At 40.6% G+C, this 21,870-nt stretch overlaps 2 protein-coding genes across 2 annotated transcripts; both read left to right on the plus strand.

Moving 5' to 3' along the window:
* Positions 1-774: 774 nt before the first annotated feature.
* Positions 775-16,999, plus strand: ddx20 (DEAD (Asp-Glu-Ala-Asp) box polypeptide 20). The gene is made up of 11 exons (XM_022670264.2): positions 775-1,029; positions 4,450-4,544; positions 4,633-4,801; positions 5,363-5,477; positions 6,127-6,269; positions 6,748-6,886; positions 7,821-7,879; positions 7,993-8,075; positions 9,047-9,152; positions 13,027-13,128; positions 14,367-16,999. Exons 1-11 carry the CDS (start codon positions 834-836, stop codon positions 15,785-15,787), a joined length of 2,628 nt encoding a protein of 875 aa, XP_022525985.2. The 5' UTR covers positions 775-833; the 3' UTR covers positions 15,788-16,999.
* Positions 17,000-17,096: 97 nt separating this feature from the next.
* LOC111192759 (D(4) dopamine receptor-like) lies at positions 17,097-20,756 on the plus strand. The gene is made up of 2 exons (XM_049486075.1): positions 17,097-18,825; positions 20,209-20,756. The coding sequence occupies exons 1-2, from the start codon at positions 17,740-17,742 to the stop codon at positions 20,350-20,352; spliced, it is 1,230 nt and encodes a 409-aa protein (XP_049342032.1). The 5' UTR covers positions 17,097-17,739; the 3' UTR covers positions 20,353-20,756.
* The last annotated feature ends 1,114 nt before the right edge of the window (positions 20,757-21,870 follow it).

Raw genomic sequence — 21,870 nt, forward strand, 5'->3', positions numbered from 1 at the left:
CGCAACTATATAACAACTTATTCAATAGTGTGTCAATGTTTAAACCAGTTTGAGAAAAGTGTAAAGAGAAAGTGAATCTTGCAAAATTAGTTACTTTAAATAGGTGAGTTGGGAATGTTGCAAAATTCATTTATTTTAATAGTTCAGGGTTAGGGTTTTTTAGAGTTTGCTCAAACCTCAAGTATTAAGTAAAAGAGAAGATGTTGATCTGGAGAAAGAGGAAATGTGGAGAGGACTGAAATGAACTGATCTAATCAAGACTGGACTGAGCAAAAGAAAGAACAGGTTAAGAGAAGCAAGACTAGGCATACAGGATATATGAGTAATTCTTAAAGAGTACTAATTGTGTAGCCCCTTAGGACTAATCACTATTTAGGACTAATAAATATTTCCTTCAACAGTTTGTTTCCATGTCATAAAATGTAAAGGTACAATTTAGAAAAAAGTGAATTGTTTACATTATTACATTGTTACATTTTTAAGGAATATATCTGTCCTTTAGTAAAATCTTATGATACTGTTTTTGGGTCACCAACAGTCATTTAGCAGAATTTGAGCAATCCATGTTCAATTTTAAATCCATTGAATTAAAAAATATATAACTTTACATTACAGTGTTAGACATAGTAAAAAAAATTAAAGATTAAAATCTGATTATGATGTGTTGTTTGTAGATATTATAAATCAGGAAATATAGTGTACAGTCTCTATCTAGTGGATATCAGCAGTAACTGCAGCTGCAGTAACTCTCCTCTCCAGCAGAGGCCCTCAGTTCAGCTTCAGCAGTGAAACCCCACAACAGCAGTAGCGGAGCGGAGCGGGGCTGGAGAAGCATGGCGGCGCCCAGGAGACAGGCTGCTCATCAGATAGACAACAGGAAGCGCACTGAAGATGTTCTGCTGTCTGATGGAGTTCAGTTCAGCTCTCTGCTGCTCTCCAAACCCGTGCTGGAGGGGCTGTCCTCCTCCGGCTTCCAGAGACCCTCTCCCATCCAGCTGAAGGCCATTCCGCTCGGCCGCTGCGGCCTGGGTCAGTCTCTAGCTCACTTATTACACTAATACTCACTAATAATTACTATTAATACACTTACTCACTAATAGTACACTTACTCCCACTTACATTTACTAATAATACACTTACTCTCACTAATACTCACTACTAATACACCTACTCTTACTAATAATACACTTACACTTACCTAAACTCACTAATAATACACCTACTCTCACTAATACTCACTACTAATACACATACTCCTACTAATAATACACTTACTCTCACTAATACTCACTACTAATACACATACTCTTACTAATTCTCACTACTAATACACCTACTCTTACTAATACTACACTTACACTCACTAATACTCACTACTAATACACATACTCCTAAAAATAAAACACTTACTCTCACTAATACTCACTACTAATACACATACTCCTAAAAATAAAACACTTACTCTCACTAATTCTCACTACTAATACACATACTCTTACTAATAATTAATTTACACTTACCTAAACTCACTAATAATACACCTACTCTCACTAATAATACATTTACTATTACCTATACTTACTGATAATACATTTACTTTCACTAATACTCACTAATAATGCACTTACACCTACCTATACTAACTAATAATACTCCTACAATAACTTATACTCACTAGTTTTACACTTACTCTGACTAATACTCAGTTATAATACACTTACTTATACTCACAAATAATAAGCTTACTTTCACTAATCATCATCATCATCGGCGGTCACTCGTAATCGAGTATGACTATCCTCCTTCTTAATCCTTGTGGGTCTTCAGATGGGCGTAGAGGCCGATTCTGGACCCAATTATTCTTGTACAATATGGACAAGGGAAAGTAGCAGTAGTAGGTTTGGGTCTGGCCTGCTTGGATGTTGCTCTCTCTTTTCTAAGTCTGTGTTTGACTTATTGGCAATTGCCACCTTATCCTTCAGCAAGGTAAGTCCATCTTTAGAGCGAAGGGGGGTTAGGCAGCGATGGCTGGGGCCATATACTGCTCTTGTGGCATCAAAGAAACTCCTCATATCTCCATAATCCGCATACTGCTGGATCTCCAGAGCCTTCTTTGTCCACCAATGATTCTTCAGTTTCCTAACTTGCATTTGGACGGCTGCCTTCGCTTTGGCATGGGCTGCTCTTTTAACCTTACAGTTGATGTTATTTTGCCAGGAAACAAAGGCCTTATGCTTGGTGTCTATAAGATGTTGAATCTCCGCGTCATTCTCATCATACCAGTCTTGATGCCTCCGTTTTTTAAGACCAAGAATGCCTTTGCAGGATTTCATGATGGTAGAAGAAAGTATGCGCCAGTGTTCTTCAATGTCCTCTGGATACTGTTTGGGCAGGTCAGCACTCAAAGCGTTCTGCACCCCTCTTTCCCGCATTACACGAATAGACATGATGGAGTGAATAAGACGGTGATCAGTCCAACAGTCGTCTGCACTGTCGTCTGTCATTGATCTGGTGTTAAAAACATCATGGCGGTCTTTGGAGCGGACAGTAACATAGTCGATGAGATGCCATAGTTTGGAGCGAGGGTGCATCCAAGATGTTTTGAGCTTAGTTTTCTGGCGGAAGAGTGTGTTAGTGACGACCAGGTTGTGCTCTGCACACTTCGTTAGCAGCAGTAAGCCATTCTTGTTAGAGTTTCCAACCCCTTCTCTGCCCAGCGTACCCCGCCATAGATGGTGTTTTCGTCCCACCCTGGCGTTGAAATCTCCAAGCAGTATTAACTTGTCCTCCTTAGGGACTTTGGATAAAAGTTTGTCCAGGTCAGCGTAGAAGGCCTCCTTTACTTGATCCTGTGCATCAAGTGTTGGAGCGTAGGCACTGATAACGGTGGCTCTCTGACTGCTGACAAGCATCAGGCGCATGGTCATCAGGCGCTCATTGATGCCCACAGGGAGTTCATAGAGGTATTTGACAAGGCTGTTCTTAACCACAAATCCCACACCATGGATTCGCGCCTCGTTTGCGGGCTTTCCTTTCCAGAAGAAAGTGTAGCCACCTTTTTCCTCCTTTAGCTGCCCTTCATCAGCCAGTCGTGTCTCAGAAAGTGCTGCGATGTCAATGTGGAGCTTCTTTAGTGCCCTGGAAATGATGGCAGTTCGTCTTTCAGGGCGCACACTGGTTTGATTGTCCATGAGGGTCCGCACATTCCAAGTTCCAATATATAGATGTTTCCGTTTCAATTTCTGTTTCTGACCGCATAATGGTGATCCTTCTGGACGCGGTATTCCAAACAGGAGTTTTTGAGGCAGGCTATGTTTAGGGTACCTTTTCTAACCCCCTCCCCTGCTGGGGTGAGCAGAGTGGATCCTTAATAGGGCTGCTTAGTCATGGGTGCAGCTGCCGAAATGCTCTTTCTGCCTCAAACCAGGAGCTTAGCGACTGTATTTAACACCCTTCGCCTGTGTGCCAGGTTGTGGCTAGGAACTCCCAGACATCACAATCCTGTTCCCGTCACCACTTCCTGATCGCCACAGGGCTTTGTCCAGAATGTAAAATGGATATCCTTCAGGAGGATGCCTGCGCGTGACATCTTTTAACGTGGGGAGACTGATGCGCTAGCAGCCACCACACGGTCCTTGGCAGAGTGGGGCCTGTATCCAATGGCATGTATTGCATGACGACTGGAGACCACACCCTGTTGCAGCCTTCTTCCGCCTTCAGTGCCGTTGTGACTATTAGTGTCATCTTCCGCCACCTCTGCCGTTGGGGTCTTCAGATCTTCAGATCGCACTTTGTCTGGAACCTCCCCCAACAACCTTACCGCCATGGGTGACCCTACAAGGAGCAAAGCTCCAGACGGCATCGCTCGAGGGTTCATTGGGACACACAAGGTTCTCCACCACGGCAAGGTGGCGATCCTCGGAGAACTTTCACTAATACTCACTAATAATACACTTACTCTCACTTCACTCAGTATTAATACACTTACACTTACGTACACTTACCTTTAATACATTTGCACTTACTTACACTAACCAATAATACATTTACACTTACTGACTAATAATCATATTAATCAGTACAGATTACACTTACATTCATTAGTAATCATATTAACACATGAGCCCTAGTTTTATGCAGAAGCTATCTTGGAAATATTTGGTAATTGTTTGGTTTAGCATTTTTTTGGAGCCCCACAGGGCTCTGTTTTAGGGCCTATTAAATTTACTTTATTATGGTAGTGGTTATGGTTATTTTGAAGCGTTCCTACACAAGGGGTTAGGTATATATCCGTTTGCCCCTTGGGGAGAAATAAAGTAATGTGAATCTGAATTGTTAAGACAAGAAAATAAGAAAGGAACTGGTCTGTGTCATACAGTACTACTACTAGACAACTAAACTAAATTAGGAGAGTTCTAAAATTTTTGTGAATGTTTCTCTGATTTTCAGATCTAATAGTTCAGGCGAAATCCGGCACTGGAAAGACGTGTGTGTTTGCCACCATTGCACTGGATTCTCTGGTACTGGAAAATGCTGCTACTCAGGTAATGATACGATTACTCCTGCTTCCATTGTTATTAATGTTGTTATCATTGTCGTCTTTTGTAAGGAGAAATTCTCTCTCTTCCTCAGGTTCTCGTATTGGCTCCGACCCGAGAGATAGCTGTTCAGATTCATTCAGTGGTGATGTCTATAGGCAGTGCTATGGAGGGGCTGGAGTGCCATGTGTTCATTGGTGGTCGCCCTGTGAGTCAGGATAAGCTTCGCTTGAAGAAATGCCACATTGCTATTGGATCACCAGGTAGGTGTACATAAAATGTAGAATGTAGGCCATAGGCTAGTGCTCTGAGTCATAGACTGTGTATAGCTGGACAGAGCATCGTCTCTCAAAAGTGAAGCCCCCTGCTGTTCGGTTGCAGAAAGCCGTGTAACCCCACCCATCCCCATAGGTTTCAATGGCAAAACAGACAACTTTCAATCACGTTTTTTTCCAATATACTGTAATTCTACCTCCTTTATTTAAATACAACAGCTAGTGTAACCTCTGCTTATATTGTCAAAATTTTATATCCCCACAGAATTCGGTTTTTAAAACATTATTCAGCTCTATTAAAAAAAGGTGTGGTTATTGTAAAAGGGGTGGTTATGGGTTATCGGGTCTGTTAAAAAAAAAAAAAAAAAAGCCTGATTTGATTCTGTGGAAGTGCCTCAAACCAGAATAAGTTTGTGTCTTAAAGCTCCTCTTTTTAAATAATTACCTTCCCATCCCCACCCTGCACCATACTGCAAGACAAAGCACTGATCTTCAGTGAACTGATAAAAAGCAGTGTACTAAGTTCTGCTGATGTTTTATCTGTTTCAGGTCGTATAAAGCAGCTGATAGAACTGGGGGCTCTGCTGACTGCCAGTATCCGACTGTTTGTTCTGGATGAAGCAGATAAACTGCTGGAGGAGGGCAGCTTCCAGGAGCAGATAAAGTAAGTATCTTCCGTGCAGTGCAGAATCCACATTATAATATTATTATATTGTATTGTACAGGGTTCGTACAGTCATGAAAAACCTGGAAAAGTCATGGAATTTGAAAATAGCAATTTCCAGGCTGGATATATTTTAACATAAAACTTACCTAGAATAAAAATTATTCTAGAAAAAAAAATAAAAATAAAAATACATAGAAAGTTCTGGAAAAGTCATGGAAATTTGGTCTACAAATCTTTGTGTTTCCGTTTATTGATGGAGAAAATAGAGCTCAGAGTTACTTCAGTAATTTAAGCCTACACAATGGAGCTCTCAGGATCTGACGCACATTTTATTATTAAAGATTGTGTGTCAGATTCATTTTAGGCCTACTATAATGAATTTTGATTATAGTTTCAGTTGAATTTTGTTTTAAAAATCATGTGATCATGAAAATGTTACTTGAAGGCTGGGAAAAGTCATTAAAATAATAATAGAAATGTATTGGTTAAAAAGTATATGAACCCTAAATTATATCATTATATAGATGTTAATTCACTAACACGTTTGCTCACATTAAAAACTCTTAGGAACATCAGTTATCATCATTGCAAGTTTTTACTATCTATAAGTTCTCTCTCTCTCTCTCTATCTCTATTTGTGTTTCAGCTGGATTTTCTCATCTCTGCCGCTAAATAAACAGATGTTGGCGCTCTCTGCCACCTACCCAGAATCCTTAGCGCAGCACCTGTGCAGGTACATGCGAGAGCCCACGTTTGTGCGGCTGAACCCCACCGACCCTGGACTCATCGGTAATATTCCAGTTTTTTTCAGAGGATTTATCTTATATTATTATACAGTGTAAAGGTCAATAAATTCATAAAGTCATGGGACAGCAGTATGTACATTTATCAGTATGTAAATATATCTGTATATGGTGTGACTGTATATGGTGTGTGGTGTGAGGTTGAACACTGGTCCGTGTGCTCACAATTCTATTACTGAAGCTGTGGGGGTATTTAAGATTCCTCAATCCACAGTGTCACATGTGGAAGGCTACAGTGGTAATGATTGTGACCGGCAGTGTCTGGCTAGAACTGTCCATGTGAACAGACAAGCAACTCTGGCAGAAATCTTATTTTTCACATCCACATTCAGTGCAGGTCAGAGCAGTGTAGTACTTTTGCTTACATAGCATGTGGCAAAAGTCATGGGACACAATGATATGTGGCATTTATTAGTGTAATTCTAATCTGTATTTCTCTGTATTGTCCCTCTGTTTTGCTGCAGGTCTGAAGCAGTACTATAAGCTGGTTCATGCTCATGCTCTGCCACATAAGATCTTTGAGGAGAAAGTGCAGAATCTTCTAGAGCTCTTCAGTAAGATTCCCTTTAACCAGGCGCTGGTCTTCTCCAATCTGCACACAAGGTATTATTATAGAGTAGTGCATTTCAAAACATTGCAATATAATTTAAAAATTATTTTATTTCAGTAATTCAGTTCAAAATGTGAAACTCATATATTATAAAGATGTATTACACAGAGTGATCTATTTTAAGTGTTTATTTATTTTATTGTTGATGATTTTATGGCTTACAGACAATTAAAACCCTAAAAATCAGTGTCTGAAAACTACAATAATATATAATGCCAATTGGTATTTTTGGCAGTGTGGGCAGTGTGACAGGTCCTGCTGGAAAATGAAATCCACATCTCCATAAAAGTTGTCAGTAGCAGAGGGAAGCATGAAGTGCTGTAAGATTTTTTGGGAAAACAAAACTGCACTGACTTTAGACTTGATAATAAAACACAGTGGATCAACACCAGCAGATGACATGTCTCTCCAAACAAACCATCACTGATCATCAGTAAATTTTACATTTTATTTAAAAATCAAGGGACTCAGAGTCACATGATTGGAGAGACACACAGTCCAAAGTCAGTGCAGTTATTTAAATATTTAACAATCATTAAGTTACGAAAAAAAAAAACAGCGTTGAAACATTGTGGATGTTTAAGGTGACCCTGTCAGATGGAAAAAAATATTTATTATTTATTATATATTATTTATTTCAGTTACATTTTAGAGATTTATTTTAATTGATAGTATGAACTATATGTTTAATTAACTACATGTCTAATAGGTATTGCTCGAATGTTTTGAAATCCTTCAAATTCCCTTCAACTACATAATAAATGAGTACATTTCATGAAGTTCAATTATTGCTCTGTTTGTCCATTTATTAAAACATATTGTCACAAAGTGAAACACTATGCAACTAAGTATAATGTAGTATTAATATTATTATGAATAAGTGTATTAAAGTATATCAGCTGTACTGATTAATGTGTTTGTTTGCAGAGCTCAGCACCTGGCTGATGTGCTCTCCTCTAAAGGCCTGCCCTCAGTCTGTATATCAGGTCAGACTCATGGTTCTTATTAACCTGATCTGTTTATATTAGCTATAATTCTCTCTACCCTTTAGTTTAAAATGCAGAATTAAATCTTTCTCTTATTGTTTGTGTGTTTGTAGGGAGTTTGAGTCAGGAGCAGAGGCTGGAGGCCATGTCCAAGCTGAAGCAGTATCAGTGCAGAGTTCTCATCTCCACTGATTTAGTAAGTTCAGTGAAAGCGTAAACTTTATCTCAACCTCTCAACAGACTTTTGCCCATATATGGGCTACAAGCGTAGATTATACAAAAACCACTTTTCTCTGCAGTAAAATAAGTTATTTATGTACTGAAAGCTGCATCTTTACTCTCTACTAGATTTCTTAATGTTAGATCAGTAATCAACCCCAAATTCTACATGTTTGAAAATAGACATAAAACTAGACAAACGTAACGAACATAAGGTTTTGGAGGACATGAACTGTTTGATTTGTATCCAGAAAAATGCTGATTTTAAAATGAATCCAGGTTATCAACAATTTTAAGATTTTTATTAATTATATTTGATAGAGAGAGAATAAGAATTTAGAATTTCCCTCTGGGATCAATAAAAAATCTATTTATATTTTGACAGTTGCAGATTTATTTAAGTATTTATAAAATAACTTCTATTACAATTAAAATGATGATTTTTAGTAATATTTTCTATCAAACATTAAACCTTTTCATGTAATGCTTGAATAAAAATCCTCGAGTTAGGTGTGCAATATCACGCATAAAATTTACAAAAATGCTGACCTGTTTTAATGCCTGTAGTAAAAAAATGTCCTAATAATTACATTCTTAACTATATGAACATAAACTCAATATTTTTTGCTGACCTCATTATGGCCCAGTATGTTTATTTGGTGAGGAGAGCCTATCAACATTAATTAACCAGCATATCAATAATAATAAAAAAAGATGTAATATTACAGTATTTGTTTTATTTATGCAGGTTCTTTAAACATCTGTATATTTAAATTTCAATGTCAGTGTTCTTCATTATTAAAAGCTTGCATTGCTTAAGTGTGTTATAAGCTTTATGCAGTATTATTATTATTATATTCATGCCTATGCCTTTCATTTTTACAAAAAAATGCCGTTTGTGTAGTTGTCTGTCTGTTGTCTGATTCTGTATTTCTCTTGCTCTCTCAGACGTCTCGAGGTATAGATGCTGAGAAGGTGAATCTGGTGATTAACCTAGACATTCCTCAGGACTGGGAGACGTACATGCACAGGATTGGTCGAGCAGGACGCTTCGGTCAGTCTTCCTTACAGTGTATCTAACCTACAGGGTCTGCAGACTTCTGCACTGGTGAAGAAAGCCAGTTTTTAATTTCAGTTTAATCTCTAAAGCCCTCTTGTGTTCGAGTAAAGAAATGTGACATGTCAAAAGTCATGGGACAGGAGTATAAGAATTTATCACAAAGTGTTACCTCAGAAAATGGTTTGGAAAGGCCCGCACATATATAGGTTGTGAGGTGTTATCTTGTGAGTAAGGTTGAACACTGGCCAGCTGGATCACCAGAGGACCATCACAGCAGTGACCATCACAGTGCAGTGCTTTTTAAAAAGCCGCTCCTGCTTGTTTTAGTCCCGTTACTGCTCGCTCCTGCCAAAAATCACTTGTTTTAATCCCGCGCCCAAACGCCACATACTCATTTATGCCCACAGTCCTAATATGAATTGAATTAATTAAATTTAGTGCTTAAAATGTGTCTGTTTATTTATTAAAATAGCAATATAATGCTGGGTAGTGCTCTCATTTATTACTACAGTCTAAACACATGCCATTAGGTGCTGAAATTGTCCCATCAGTGTGTGTGTGTGTGTGTGTGTCAAGTCAAAGTCAAAGTCAAAGTGTTTTTTATTGTCATTTCAGCTATATACAGAGTACACAGTGAAACGAAACAACGTTCCTCCAGGGACCATGGTGCACATAAACACAGTGTAGACAGAACAATAGTGCAACAGTACAAAAGTGCAGACAGACAATACAACACAATACAGACAAAGAATAATAAATAACAAGACAGTGTGCAAATTATGCAGTGTGCAAAAAAGACCAGTGAGGTAGTAATTACCTCTATTACACAGTGTGCAATAGAGTCCAGTGAGGTAGTAGGGTTTTTAGTGCTTTCCATTTTCTGGGGTAAGTGGGGTAAGAGTTTGTGTGCATGTACAGAAAAACCATCAGTTCAGTCTCTGCAGTTGAGGAGTCTGATGGCTTGGGGGTAGAAGCTGTTGCAGAATCTGGTCGTGCTGGACCGGATGCTGCGGTACCTCCTTCCCGAAGGCAGGAGGGAGAACAGTTTGTGTGAGGGATGGGTGGGGTCATTCACAATGCTGGTTGCTTTGCGGATGCTGCGGGTGGTGTAGATGTCCGTGATGGAGGGGAGAGAGACGCCAATGATCCTCTCAGCTGTCCTCACAATACGCTGGAGGGTCTTGCGGTCAGAGACGGTGCAGGTCCCAAACCAGGCAGTGATGCAGCTGCTCAGGATGCTCTCAATGGTCCCTCTATAGAAGAGTGTGAGGATGGGTGGAGGGAGACGGGCCTTTCTCAGCTTCCGGAGGAAGTAGAGACGCTGCTGGGCTTTCTTGGCTGTAGAGCTGGTGTTCAGGGTCCAGGTGAGGTTATCTGCTAAGTGGACACCAAGGAACTTGGTGCTCTTAACAATCTCCACAGAGGACCCGTCGATGTTGAGTGGAGAGTGGGTGTGTTGTGCTCTCCTGAAGTCAACAACCATTTCCTTTGTCTTGTCCACATTCAGGTGAAGGTTGTTGACTGTACACCAGTCTGTCAGCCGCTGCACCTCCTCTCTGTATGCTGACTCGTTGCCTTTGGTGATGAGACCCAGCACGGTTGTATCATCGGCGAACATCGGCTGTTAGAACTGTGTTTTGCAGCACAGTCATGAGTCAGCAGGGTGAACAGCAGAGGACTCAGGACACTGCCCTGGGGGGCCCCAGTGTTCAGTGTGATGGTGCTGGAGGTACTGCCCCCGAACCGGACTGACTGGGGTCTCCCCGTCAGAAAGTCCAGGATCCAGTTGCAGAGGGGGGTGTTGAGGCCGAGCGAGCTTAGCTTCCTGATGAGGTTCTGTGGGATGATGGTGTTGAATGCTGAACTGAAGTCTATAAACAGCATTCTGACGTAAGTGTCCTTCTTCTCCAGGTGGGTGAGGGAGAGATGAAGGGTGGTGGTGATGGCATCGTCCGTGGAGCGATTGGGACGATACGCAAACTGCAGGGGGTCCAGTGAAGAGGGCAGTCGTGTCTTGATGTTCCTCATGACTAGCTTCTCGAAGCACTTCATGATGATGGGTGTAAGTGCAACGGGACGGTAGTCATTGAGGCAGGACACTGTGGACTTCTTCGGCACGGGAACGATGGTGGTGGACTTGAGGCACGTTGGGACAGTGGCGCTGCACAGGGAGATGTTGAAGATGTCCGTGAGAACATCTGTCAGCTGGTCTGCGCACTCCCTGAGCACTCTGCCGGGGATGTTGTCTGGTCCTGCAGCTTTTCGTGGGTTGACTCTGCGCAGAGTGTTCCTCACATCCACTGCAGTCAGGCACAACACCTGCTCGTCCAGCTTGGGCATGGTCTTTCTCACCATTGTGTTGTTTTGTGCCTCAAACCGTGCATAAAAGTTGTTCAGGGCATCAGGGAGGGAGGCATCACGTTCACAGGACGGTGGCATTGTCCTGTAGTTGGTGATTGCCTGGATGCCCTGCCACATACGCCGCGCGTCACCCGTGTCCTTGAAGTGGCTGTGGATTCTCTGGGCGTGTGCGCACTTTGCCTCTCTGATGGCTCTTGACAGGTCGGCTCTCGCTTTCCTCAGGGCCACCTTGTCACCCACTCTGAAGGCGGAGTCACGCACGTACCTCAGCAGTCATCCAAGGCTTCTGGTTTGGGCGTGTAGTGATGGTCTTGGAGACAGTGACATCATCAATACACTTGCTGATGTAGCCAGTGACTGATGCTGCATACTCCTCCAAATCAACAGAATCGCCTTCTGTAGCAGCCTCCCTGAACATGTCCCATGCAGTGCACTCAAAACAGTCCTGAAGGGCAGAGATGGAGCCTGCCGGCCAGGTTTTCACCTGCTTCTGAACTGGTCTGGAGCGTCTGATGAGTGGGGTGTATATTGGAGTCAGCCAAACACACATGTGGTCCGAGAAAGCGAGGTGAGGGCGGGGCTCCGCCCGGTACGCGCTGGGGATGTTTGTGTAAACAAGATCCAGCGCGCTCGCTCCTCTCGTTGCAAAGTCCACATGTTGATGGAATTTAGGGAGCACTGACTTGAGATTTGCGTGGTTGAAATTCGTTTCAGAGAGTTAATCTCAGAGCTGAATGCATTGATTTCAGCCAGATCAAGAATGAATAGGTAGAGGTATTTAGTAGAGGATTTAGGCCTGTAGAGTGCATGAAGGGATTGATTCAGGAATAAAAAAAATATATGCATTATTAAATTCAATTACATTAATGAATTTATTGCTGCATTGTTAGTTTTGAATCCTGTTTATGTAGCTTGCCATCAGCTGCTGGAGCCGTGAGAGAGCACAATTGGCCTTGCCCTCTCTGGGTGGGTACAGTAGATGGTGCTCTTTCCCCTCATCACTCTAAAGAGTGATGTGGATCAGCACAAGCCTGCGTCTGTGAGCTGATGTATCAGAACCGATTCGCTGCGCTTTTCTGTGATGCTACTCAGTAATGCTGCATCAGCAGCAGTTCAAAAAGAGGCGGAGTCTGACTTCAAATATGTCGGAGGAGGCGTGTGCTAGTCTTCACCTTCCTTATGTTGATGCATCACTAGTGATGGGGGGGAATCCTAATGAGTGGGTTGGGTAATTGGCTGTGTAAATTGGGAAAAAAAATGGGATAAAAAAAATTTGCCTTCTTCTTATTATTGTTATTGTTATTATTACTACTTATTTGTTAGTTGTTTTTCTTATGTTTATTACGCATGGGAATCTACTTTGCCTAAATTAAACTCCTATTTCAACAAATAACAATGAAATTTTGTCCCGTGCTGTAAGATATCCTGACAGGCCCGTGAATCCTGTGTCTTCTTCCTGAATGTAATTTGATTTTACATAATAAAGAATGCTATGCTCTTGTCTCAGGCACGATGGGGCTTGCTGTGACCTACTGTTGCCATGGGGAAGAGGAGAACAAGATGATGGCCATAGCTCAGAAGTGCGATCTGGCTCTCAACCAATTACCAGGTAATTGCCCTGCTTATTTGCATGCAAGTAACTAGGGCTGCACATTATATTTTTTCAGCATTTATATCACAATGTACACGTGCAATAGTCGCATCGCAGGATGTGCAGTGTGAAACTACTATTCCTTAAATACAAAACAAGAACTGAACACATTGTTCTAATGGAAAATGTTTTAATGTTAAAAATAAAACGATTACACTATTATACAAATTATACAAAATCTAAATTATACTGTGAAATGTGGAACGAGGCAGTAGAATATTTAAATATGATTGACTTGTAGCGATGTAACATGTTTTATATTGCTTTATTTAAAAAAAAAAATTACGCTTGTGCTTATTCTCTTTGGTGTGCTATCAATTATTTTTTTTGTTTGTTTGTTGAGATTGATTAATGTGCTATTTTCCTAAATTAAATTCATTGAAACATTAAATACCAAGAGTTTTTCTTTTAGCTTTTTAATTCATTTCATCCTTTTATTTATTTTATTTTCTTTTACATTTTTGTATTGTATTTTTACTGTTTACCTTTTTTATAATTTTAGTGTTATTTGTAGCTTTATTTTTTAGTCCTCTATTATTTGTGTTTGTCATATTCTTCTTAATTAAGTCTTAATTATTTATTTTTTATAATGCTCTTACCATTTCATTTGTATTGTTTTGTTTATGAAGGTTCTTATTTTAGCTTAAACTGATTAAATTCTCCAGCTGCGTTGAAAAGGAGGGTTACACTCAATGTATTCCACAGTGAACATAAAGATTGATTGACTGATGCAAGTTTTAATGCATATTATACCACAGTTAGTTCCGACCCTGCAATGTGATTGGCTCAGAGGCTGAGTTTTATGAGTGCCATTATCAGCCGGTAATGCACTGCAACCGAAGCTTTCCATGTATTACTCCACCACATACAGGTAACCTAGCAACAATGCAGCGCTTACAAACCAAACAGCACAGCTACAAACAGAGCAGCAATGGAACTATTTTAACTTGTGGAGTTAAAATATTGTCCTAAATCTTCCAAAAATGATTATAACTGAACTGTGGTATAATCGCAGTAATGCACATCGAGGTTTGTGCTATAACGTGTAATATTGGCACTGCTGTGCTGATCTACAGCCTACAACCGCAGCACAGCAGTGCCAATATTACATGTTATAGCTCGAACCTTAAGTGCATTATTGCGTAAATATTTTGTTGCATTTCTCACAGTAAAATAATTTATTTTTTCTCGCCCAGATCCCATCACAGCCAGTCTCATGGAGGAGCAGTGTGACTGGGGCGTTACTGTTCAGCCTCCCTCCAAATCTGACCTAACGTTTTCTGTGGAGCACAAAGTGGACAGGAAGAAGCGAGCCACGTCAGAACCAGCATCAGAATCCAAAACCTCCAAACAGCCTCAGCGCTCAGCCTTTATTAAAGACCAGCCTGAGCATCGCGGTGGGTCAGCTAAGACCCAGTCAGCCAGTGGAGACCGGAAGAAGATCAGAAAGCCTGCTGAAGCTGGTGCTCCACCAGTGTCTACATCCAGACCAGGAGCCCCTCCCCCAACCCTTGAGCCTCCATCAAGTCTCTCCAGAGCAGAAATGGAGGAGGCTCTACCCAAAATCCCTCCACTTCCATGCTTCAAGGCTCCACCACAGAGGTCCATGACCTTTGCTGAGGCTGTGGCTGACTTTGAGAACTTCATTACAGCCGGACCGGGTCGAGACGTTGAGATCATACGATCGTATGGAGGTCGTGATGAGGGAAACGCTATGTTTAATGGCCATGTTGTTAAAGACAATGATGCTGAGGATGCTTCTCCTAAACTATATTCTCAAAATAAGGACCAATCCATGTGCAAAAGGTCTTCAAATTCAATCTCTCGTCCTAATCAATCGTCTATAACCTCTGATACCTCCTCCTCTTCCTCAGAAAGTGAGTCAGAGATGGAGACAGAGCTGAAAACGGATGCTTCGGCATCCAGCTCTGTGTCTAGTGCTCCAAGACCAGCCTCATATACAGCCAGAACATCAAAACAGCCTCCTAAATCCAGGCAAAAACTGATAAAGCCTCACCCTCAACGTCATCCTCATTATCACCCTCAGATTCATATAAAACCAGGGTCTGATATGAAACAAATGGTAGGAAAGGAAGCTAGGACAGAAAATGCTAGTGCTCATCATCCTCAATCTCGCATTGATCACCACCATCACCACCAGCATTCAAAACCAGGGGGTGAGACAACAAAGAAGATGGGGAAGATAGCTAGAACTGATGGAGCTAGTGCTCATCATCCTCATCTTCAGTCTCAGGCTTGTACTCATCCTCAAGTTCATTACCAACACCACCACCAGCAGCAGCGTTCAAAATCAGGGCCTGAAAAGGAGAATAAGAGGGTGGATGAAGGTAGTTGGAGGAAGAAGCAAAGAACGAGAACAGAAGAAGAAGAAGAAGAAGAAGAGGAGGAGTGTTCTGAGGAAGAAGAGGAAAAAGATAAAGAAGATGGAGAGGAAGAAGAAGAGGAGGACGACGAAGACTACTGGAGAACTTATTACCAAGCATGGGATGATTATTACAGCTCTCTCGGTTCAGCGTATTACTACAACTCGCCCTACAACTGGCTGGCAGCTTACCGCATGAACATGGTCTACATGATGGAGATGATGAAGCACTGAATTGAAGATGCACTGAAGTGAAAGAACGAAGAAGAACTGTTAAGAACTTGAGAAGATTTTGCTTTAAAAATGAACCAGAGTCTGGTTTAAAGGAGAAGTCCGGTGTGAAATGGACTTGGGTTGTAGTGAATCATAATGATGAGTACAAACTTTTGTCGAATAGCCCATTTCCATTTATCGCCAGCATTCCCAAATACAGTGCTTTAATCCGAAGCTCCCAACAGGTTTACAATGCTAGTGATGGGGGCATAGTGTAACACGTGCGAAGACATTTTACAGGAGAGAGAGAGGAAAAAAAAGTCTTTCAAAAAACTTTCAATGGACGACATTGTAAAAAGAGTTTATTTCAGGTCATTTTGGAGAACTTCAATTGGTTCATTAATCAGAAAAAAAATTTGACACCGTATTAGGGCCAATTTGTGGGTTCAAATTATGCAAGAAACTAAAAATTGTCAAAAAAAAAGAGAGTTTTTCATTGCACAGCAACAATATTCATTCCTGCTTGTCAGTCGAATTATTGTGACTTCTTTTCGACATACCAGCTCTGGAGAACTAGCTGAAGATACCGTGTATATAAACAGTGTATTTAATAAACTACCTGTGCACTTTCAAAAATTTCTTTCAGCTCTCAGAATCCCACCTATGAAGTGTGGAGCTACTTTAAGTTTTTAATGGTGTAAAAAAAAAAAAAAAGTGATTTTCCATGGACAATTTTATGCCCCTATCACTAGCATTGTAAGCCTGTTGGGAGCAGCAGCTAAAAGCGCTGTATTTGGGAATGCTGGGGGAGAACAGAGGTAAACTATTAGACAAAATTTTGTACACGTGATCATGTTTCACTACAACTCAAGTCCATTTCCTATCAGATTTCTCCTTTAAACTAAACCTGCAGAAAACAGATCAGCTCAAAACCTGCAGCGTACATCTTGTCTAGATAGCCTTGTCAGATTGAGATCGCATCATGTTCTCGCCACAAGCTTCCCATTCCAGCGTTAATTTGGGGCCGGACTGAGAACACCTCCTCTCCAGGATCTTGTCTAATTACTGTATGCACATTTAAAATGCCCTAAAAAAGCTTTATATTAAATTTGCAGGTATCTGTGCTCTGCAATGAGGTTTACAAATTAAAAAGATGGTTGTTAATGAACCTTGCTTTCTAAAAGTGTATTTTGTTAAGTAAGTTACTCAATATTAAAGTTTTTTTTCATTACAGTGCTTTTGTTATATTTTTTTCAATATATTAAGATGGCAGGGATTGTTTTTATTTATTTTTTTGCTATTTAAGGACATTTACCTGGTTTTGGAAGGTAATCAGAACATCCACTAAGCCACGCTCCATTATAGCAGCTCTTGAAGTGATGCACTGATTAGCCGTAATCAGGCCAGGCTCTCCTAATCAGACTGCGCCCTTCATTCCTACCACTAATTTTCTGACAATTACAGAGAGAGAAAGGGATAAAATATAGCTCTAATTGACCTCTGTGTCCTTGGTAGACTATTTTAATATTCTGATATTTCCTCCGTATAAATCTGCACATATATTTATTATACAGCTATGGAAAAAAACAAGATACCACTTAAAAATGGTAAGTTTTTTATTGTACCAAATTGAAAACCTCTGGAATATAATCAAGAGGAAGATGGATGATCACAAGCCATCAAACCAAGCTGAACTGCTTGAATTTTTGCACCAGGAGTGTAAAGCATAAAGTTATTCAAAAGCAGTGTGTAAGACTGGTGGAGGAAAACATGATGCCAAGATGCATGAAACTGTTATTAAAAACCAGGGTTATTTTACTAAATATTGATTTTTGAACTCTTCTTTGTGTTATTTGAGGTCTGAACCTTGCTAAATTAGGCCGCTGGTCTGAAGTACAGGAGGCATTTAGGAAGCTCTTGAGGTGGACAGATGGTGTGTCATCTTTGACGTCGCCTCAGTGGGTTGTCCCTTCATGACTGAGGCAAAGAAGCAACTACAGTCAGACCAAAGAAGCTCTCAGTGCATCTCAGTAATTATACCATGTAGAGTAATCAGGCAGATACAGGGGACAATGGGTCCCAGCTGGACAATAAACGGGACTGGACCCTGCAGAGAAGAGCCGGACCGCTCACGAGTCTTACTGGTGAACTGTGCTCTGCTTGGGTTCGTTTGTACAGTTGGCGTCTCCAGTAATGTACTGGTCTGCTGGGTTGCATTCAGAAGTAAAGCCCTGCAGACCACCAACAATGTCCTCCTGGTCCATTTGGCTGTGGGGGATCTTCTGAGGTGCCTGCTGGACTCTCCTCTGTTTCTAGCATCGTTGGTGTTGGAGGTGTGGCAAGGTCAGGCTAGCATCCACCTCTGCTTCATCCAGCAGTTCACCTTCTCTCTCTGCAGTTGTGCAGAGCTACTGAGTTTGGTGGCCATCAGCGTGGAGAGGTACCAAGCCATCGCCTTCCCCTTCAAGACCAAGAGGACGAACTGGCAAACACGAACTTGGACATGGATCCTGCTTGTTTGGGTGGTCTCATTTTTTGTAGCTGTCCTATCGCTTAGCCTAAACCGAGGAGACCCTACATCTTACATGATGTGTGCCCACCTTAACTTGCCACGGAAGTCCCACGTGGTGGACCCCTTTGGTGCATGGGTTTTGGTGCCCATCTGGAGTTTGTCTATCGCCGTCATAACCATCCACTACCTTCAAATCTTCATGGTGGTGAGGCGGCACGCCAATAAGGTCTTTGACTCAGGCGTTCAACCAAGAGCATCCATCGGCAAGCCTGAGCCAGCGTGGACCAGGCATGCACCAGGGTTGCCTCTTGTGGAGTCCAGTGCCAATGCTGAAGAAAGGGCAGGGTGGGAGGAGCCAAACATGCCAACAGGGATAGTAGGCGCCATATGCATCCTCACCCCTAAAGCTAAAGAGTTGGGCAAAAAGAGACTGGAGGGAAAGCTGGCCAAAAGACTGGGCTACATCATCACAGTGGTCATAATCTTCTGGCTCCCGCTGGTGCTGACCCTCGTACTCCAGGAATTCGTAGACTGTGCCAAAATCTGTGTAAGTACCAGCCAATAGGGTATTTCCATCATCTTCATAAATTATTTACTGTAAAACTCGCAGATTCAGAGTTTGTCAGTAATGCATTCACTTGGGTAATCAGCTAATGGGAAAACTCCCAGTCTATATGAGTCAATAATCAGATTTTTTTCTATGTGAATAAGATGAACTATTTAACATAGACTGAGACATCCCAGAATACTCTGGTAAACTGATCTGCATCCCCCTGGTGAAACTGCTAAAAAAACAGTAGATGTTTTACATGTTTAAACATCTAGTCTTTAAAAGTCTTTAAAAGTTTCCAAAATGATTTTACAAAGTCTACAGAAGTGAAACCTACTGACACGACAGTATATATTTTTTTTAATTAAAAGGTTGAAAAACCTTAAAATATATAGGCACATTCTCAAATCTGTAATCTTTTGTTCAGATAAGTCATTTTTCATATGTATAAAAACTTGAAATATTGATTGTTAGCAACTAAAAAAATCACAACACTATATCAGGCACGTGCAGGGGGGGGGGTTGGGGGGGGTTGAGGGTGTTTGGGTGTTAGTGCCCTTACTGCCCCCCCAAAGTCCCCTTTTATTAAATGCATTAATTATTTTTTTCAACTAAAACATCCAACAGCACCCCCCCCCCTTCTCAACCTAAATATTCCGACAGCAACCACCCCCCCCAGCCCCCCCTCCTCCCCTCCGAATGTCTCAGCACGGCCCTGAGCTATATATATATATATATATATATATATATATATATATATATATATATATATATATATATATATATATATATATATATAATTATAATAAGTTATCACATAGGAACTGGGTATTTGTGACTATTACATATCTTACATTACATATATTGTCAGTCATATAAGCTTGCAATAATGCAAATGTGACCAGATGGACCCAGCCAGCATATAGTCTATATACACTCATCAACACAAAAGAACTATAGCAACTTACTCTTACAGCCTTCAACACTGGTAGTGAGAGGAAGTGAGAGGTGTGAGGATATGCCCTATATGCAAATAGTGTGACCAACATCAGGTGAAAACCCCTGCAGAAGTGCTCAGTAGACCCTGTTCAACTGAAGTGTAAAACTGAGCATGTGCAGTAGTGCAAAGTAGTTGGCTTGGCCTCAACTAGGGTTCAAGTACAATTTGTAAATTATGCAAACACAGATTACTATTTTTTTTACAAAAACTTAATGTTAGTAATAATTAGTTTGCTATAGATTTTGTTGCAATTATTATTTTTTTGTTCAGCTGACTAAAATGACATTGAAGATAACAATTTAAAGTAAGTTTCTAACAGTGTAGAAATGAGGTATTAATTGTCTTTGCCTGTGTGTGTGTGTGTGTGTGTGTGTGTGTAGGGTTGGCTGCTGTGTGATCTGTACTCCTCTGCCTTGGTGGTGTCGTGTGTTCCTGCTGCTTTGGATCCACTGATTTATACTCTGCTGCAGCGCCACTTCCGCACACAGCTACGCAAAGTCTTCAGCACCAAGCCACACTGCTGACCACTCACCGGCCCTCCATACAACCACTGACCCACGCTGACCACTGACTGCAGTGACACTGAGTGGATCAGATACAGCAGCAGTGCTGCTCGAGTTTTTGAACACCTCAGTGTCACTGCTGGACATAGAATAGTCCACCAATCAGAAATACCCAGCCAACAATGTCCTAGTATCTGCAAGGTGGAGCAGCTGTAGGAGTGTGTAATAGAGAGTGGAGGACAGTGAATGATGATTAAACACAGTGTTTAAAACATCCAGCAGCACTGCTGCTGCATGTTATCCCACTCACTGTACCAGCTCAACACACACTAACACCTCGTACACCACCACCATGCTAATCAGTTCTAATCAGTGCAGTGCTGAAGATAAAGGACCCACCACCCAAATAATAATAATAATAATAAAAAAAAAAAAAAAAATAATAATAATAATAATAATAATAATAATAAGCTGCTCTGTGGTGGTTTTCTCTCCTGTGGGGTTCTGAGTATTGAAGAACAGGGTGAAAGGAGAATAATAATAAAGTATACAGAGAAACAGATACAGGACTACAGTCTGTAATTATTATAGAACTACAAAGTGTCATGTATGATCAGTGGAGCTGATAAGATGGATAGCTGCAAGGGCGTAGGAGCGGGCTTGATGTTGGGGGAGACATATTTGCCAATATGAACCCAAACTCACCCTATAGTTTCCTAGAACAACATTTGTGGAAATTACTTTTAATTAAAAGCAAATTATTATAAGGTGATTTAACAACCTAAACATGTTACTCCATGTTACATTTACTGTTGTTAGAAAAAAATATGCATGCAATGTCTGAATAATATACATACGACAAAAATAATCAGTTATCACCTAATATTTAAAATAATATAACAGATTTGTTTATTATTATTATTATTATGTCATGTCAGTTCTGTTGTATATTTACATTTTCTCCTGCGCTTTTTTTTTTTTTTTTTTAAACTGAGAGCTCTTCTTAAGATGGTGTCCTTTTATATAAAAGAATGTAAATTTACGTTTCATAGAGATTTTTATAAACATCAGGACATGTGGTCTTACTGTGAACTACAAATGAACAGAAGTTACATTACAGCAGTGTTTCTAAACCGCGTTCTTACATGTTCTATTGCATAATAACCCTGTTCTGCATATTCTACAGCTTTCTCTGTTTAAAGGCATTCAATACAGTAAGTGGTGGTATGATGTGTCTGATACACTGCTGGATATAGATATACATAATGATTAATTTAGGCTCCATAGGGGGCTAAAGGATTTTAACAGGTAAACTCAGCAAATTACTGTTTATTAGCTGATCAGCTGGATCAGGTGGAAAACACAATTTTAGGGCAGTGATCAGGGTTAAGAAACTGCTTTGAACTACAAACACAAAGTACTGTACTAAATTCTGACTATCCACTACATCCAGCTTCTAGCTAACTAGTTAGCTAAATGAATTTTCGTTCATTATAGCTCACAGTAAGTCCTGTAATATTAAATTAATTGAAAATGAAA

The sequence above is a fragment of the Astyanax mexicanus genome, chromosome 12 (genome assembly GCF_023375975.1).
Source record: "Astyanax mexicanus isolate ESR-SI-001 chromosome 12, AstMex3_surface, whole genome shotgun sequence".
In the NCBI taxonomy this organism is placed as follows: domain Eukaryota; kingdom Metazoa; phylum Chordata; class Actinopteri; order Characiformes; family Acestrorhamphidae; genus Astyanax; species Astyanax mexicanus.

Excerpts from the sequence above, each read along its gene's own strand:
- LOC111192759 (XM_049486075.1), top strand. The coding sequence starts at position 17,740 with ATGACTGAGGCAAAGAAGCAACTACAGTCAGACCAAAGAAGCTCTCAG. Across the intron at positions 18,826-20,208 it reads TAGACTGTGCCAAAATCTGT|GGTTGGCTGCTGTGTGATCT; the intron begins GTAAGTACCAGC and ends GTGTGTGTGTAG.
- ddx20 (XM_022670264.2), top strand. The coding sequence starts at position 834 with ATGGCGGCGCCCAGGAGACAGGCTGCTCATCAGATAGACAACAGGAAG. Across the intron at positions 4,802-5,362 it reads CATTGCTATTGGATCACCAG|GTCGTATAAAGCAGCTGATA; the intron begins GTAGGTGTACAT and ends TATCTGTTTCAG. Across the intron at positions 6,887-7,820 it reads TTCTCCAATCTGCACACAAG|AGCTCAGCACCTGGCTGATG; the intron begins GTATTATTATAG and ends GTTTGTTTGCAG.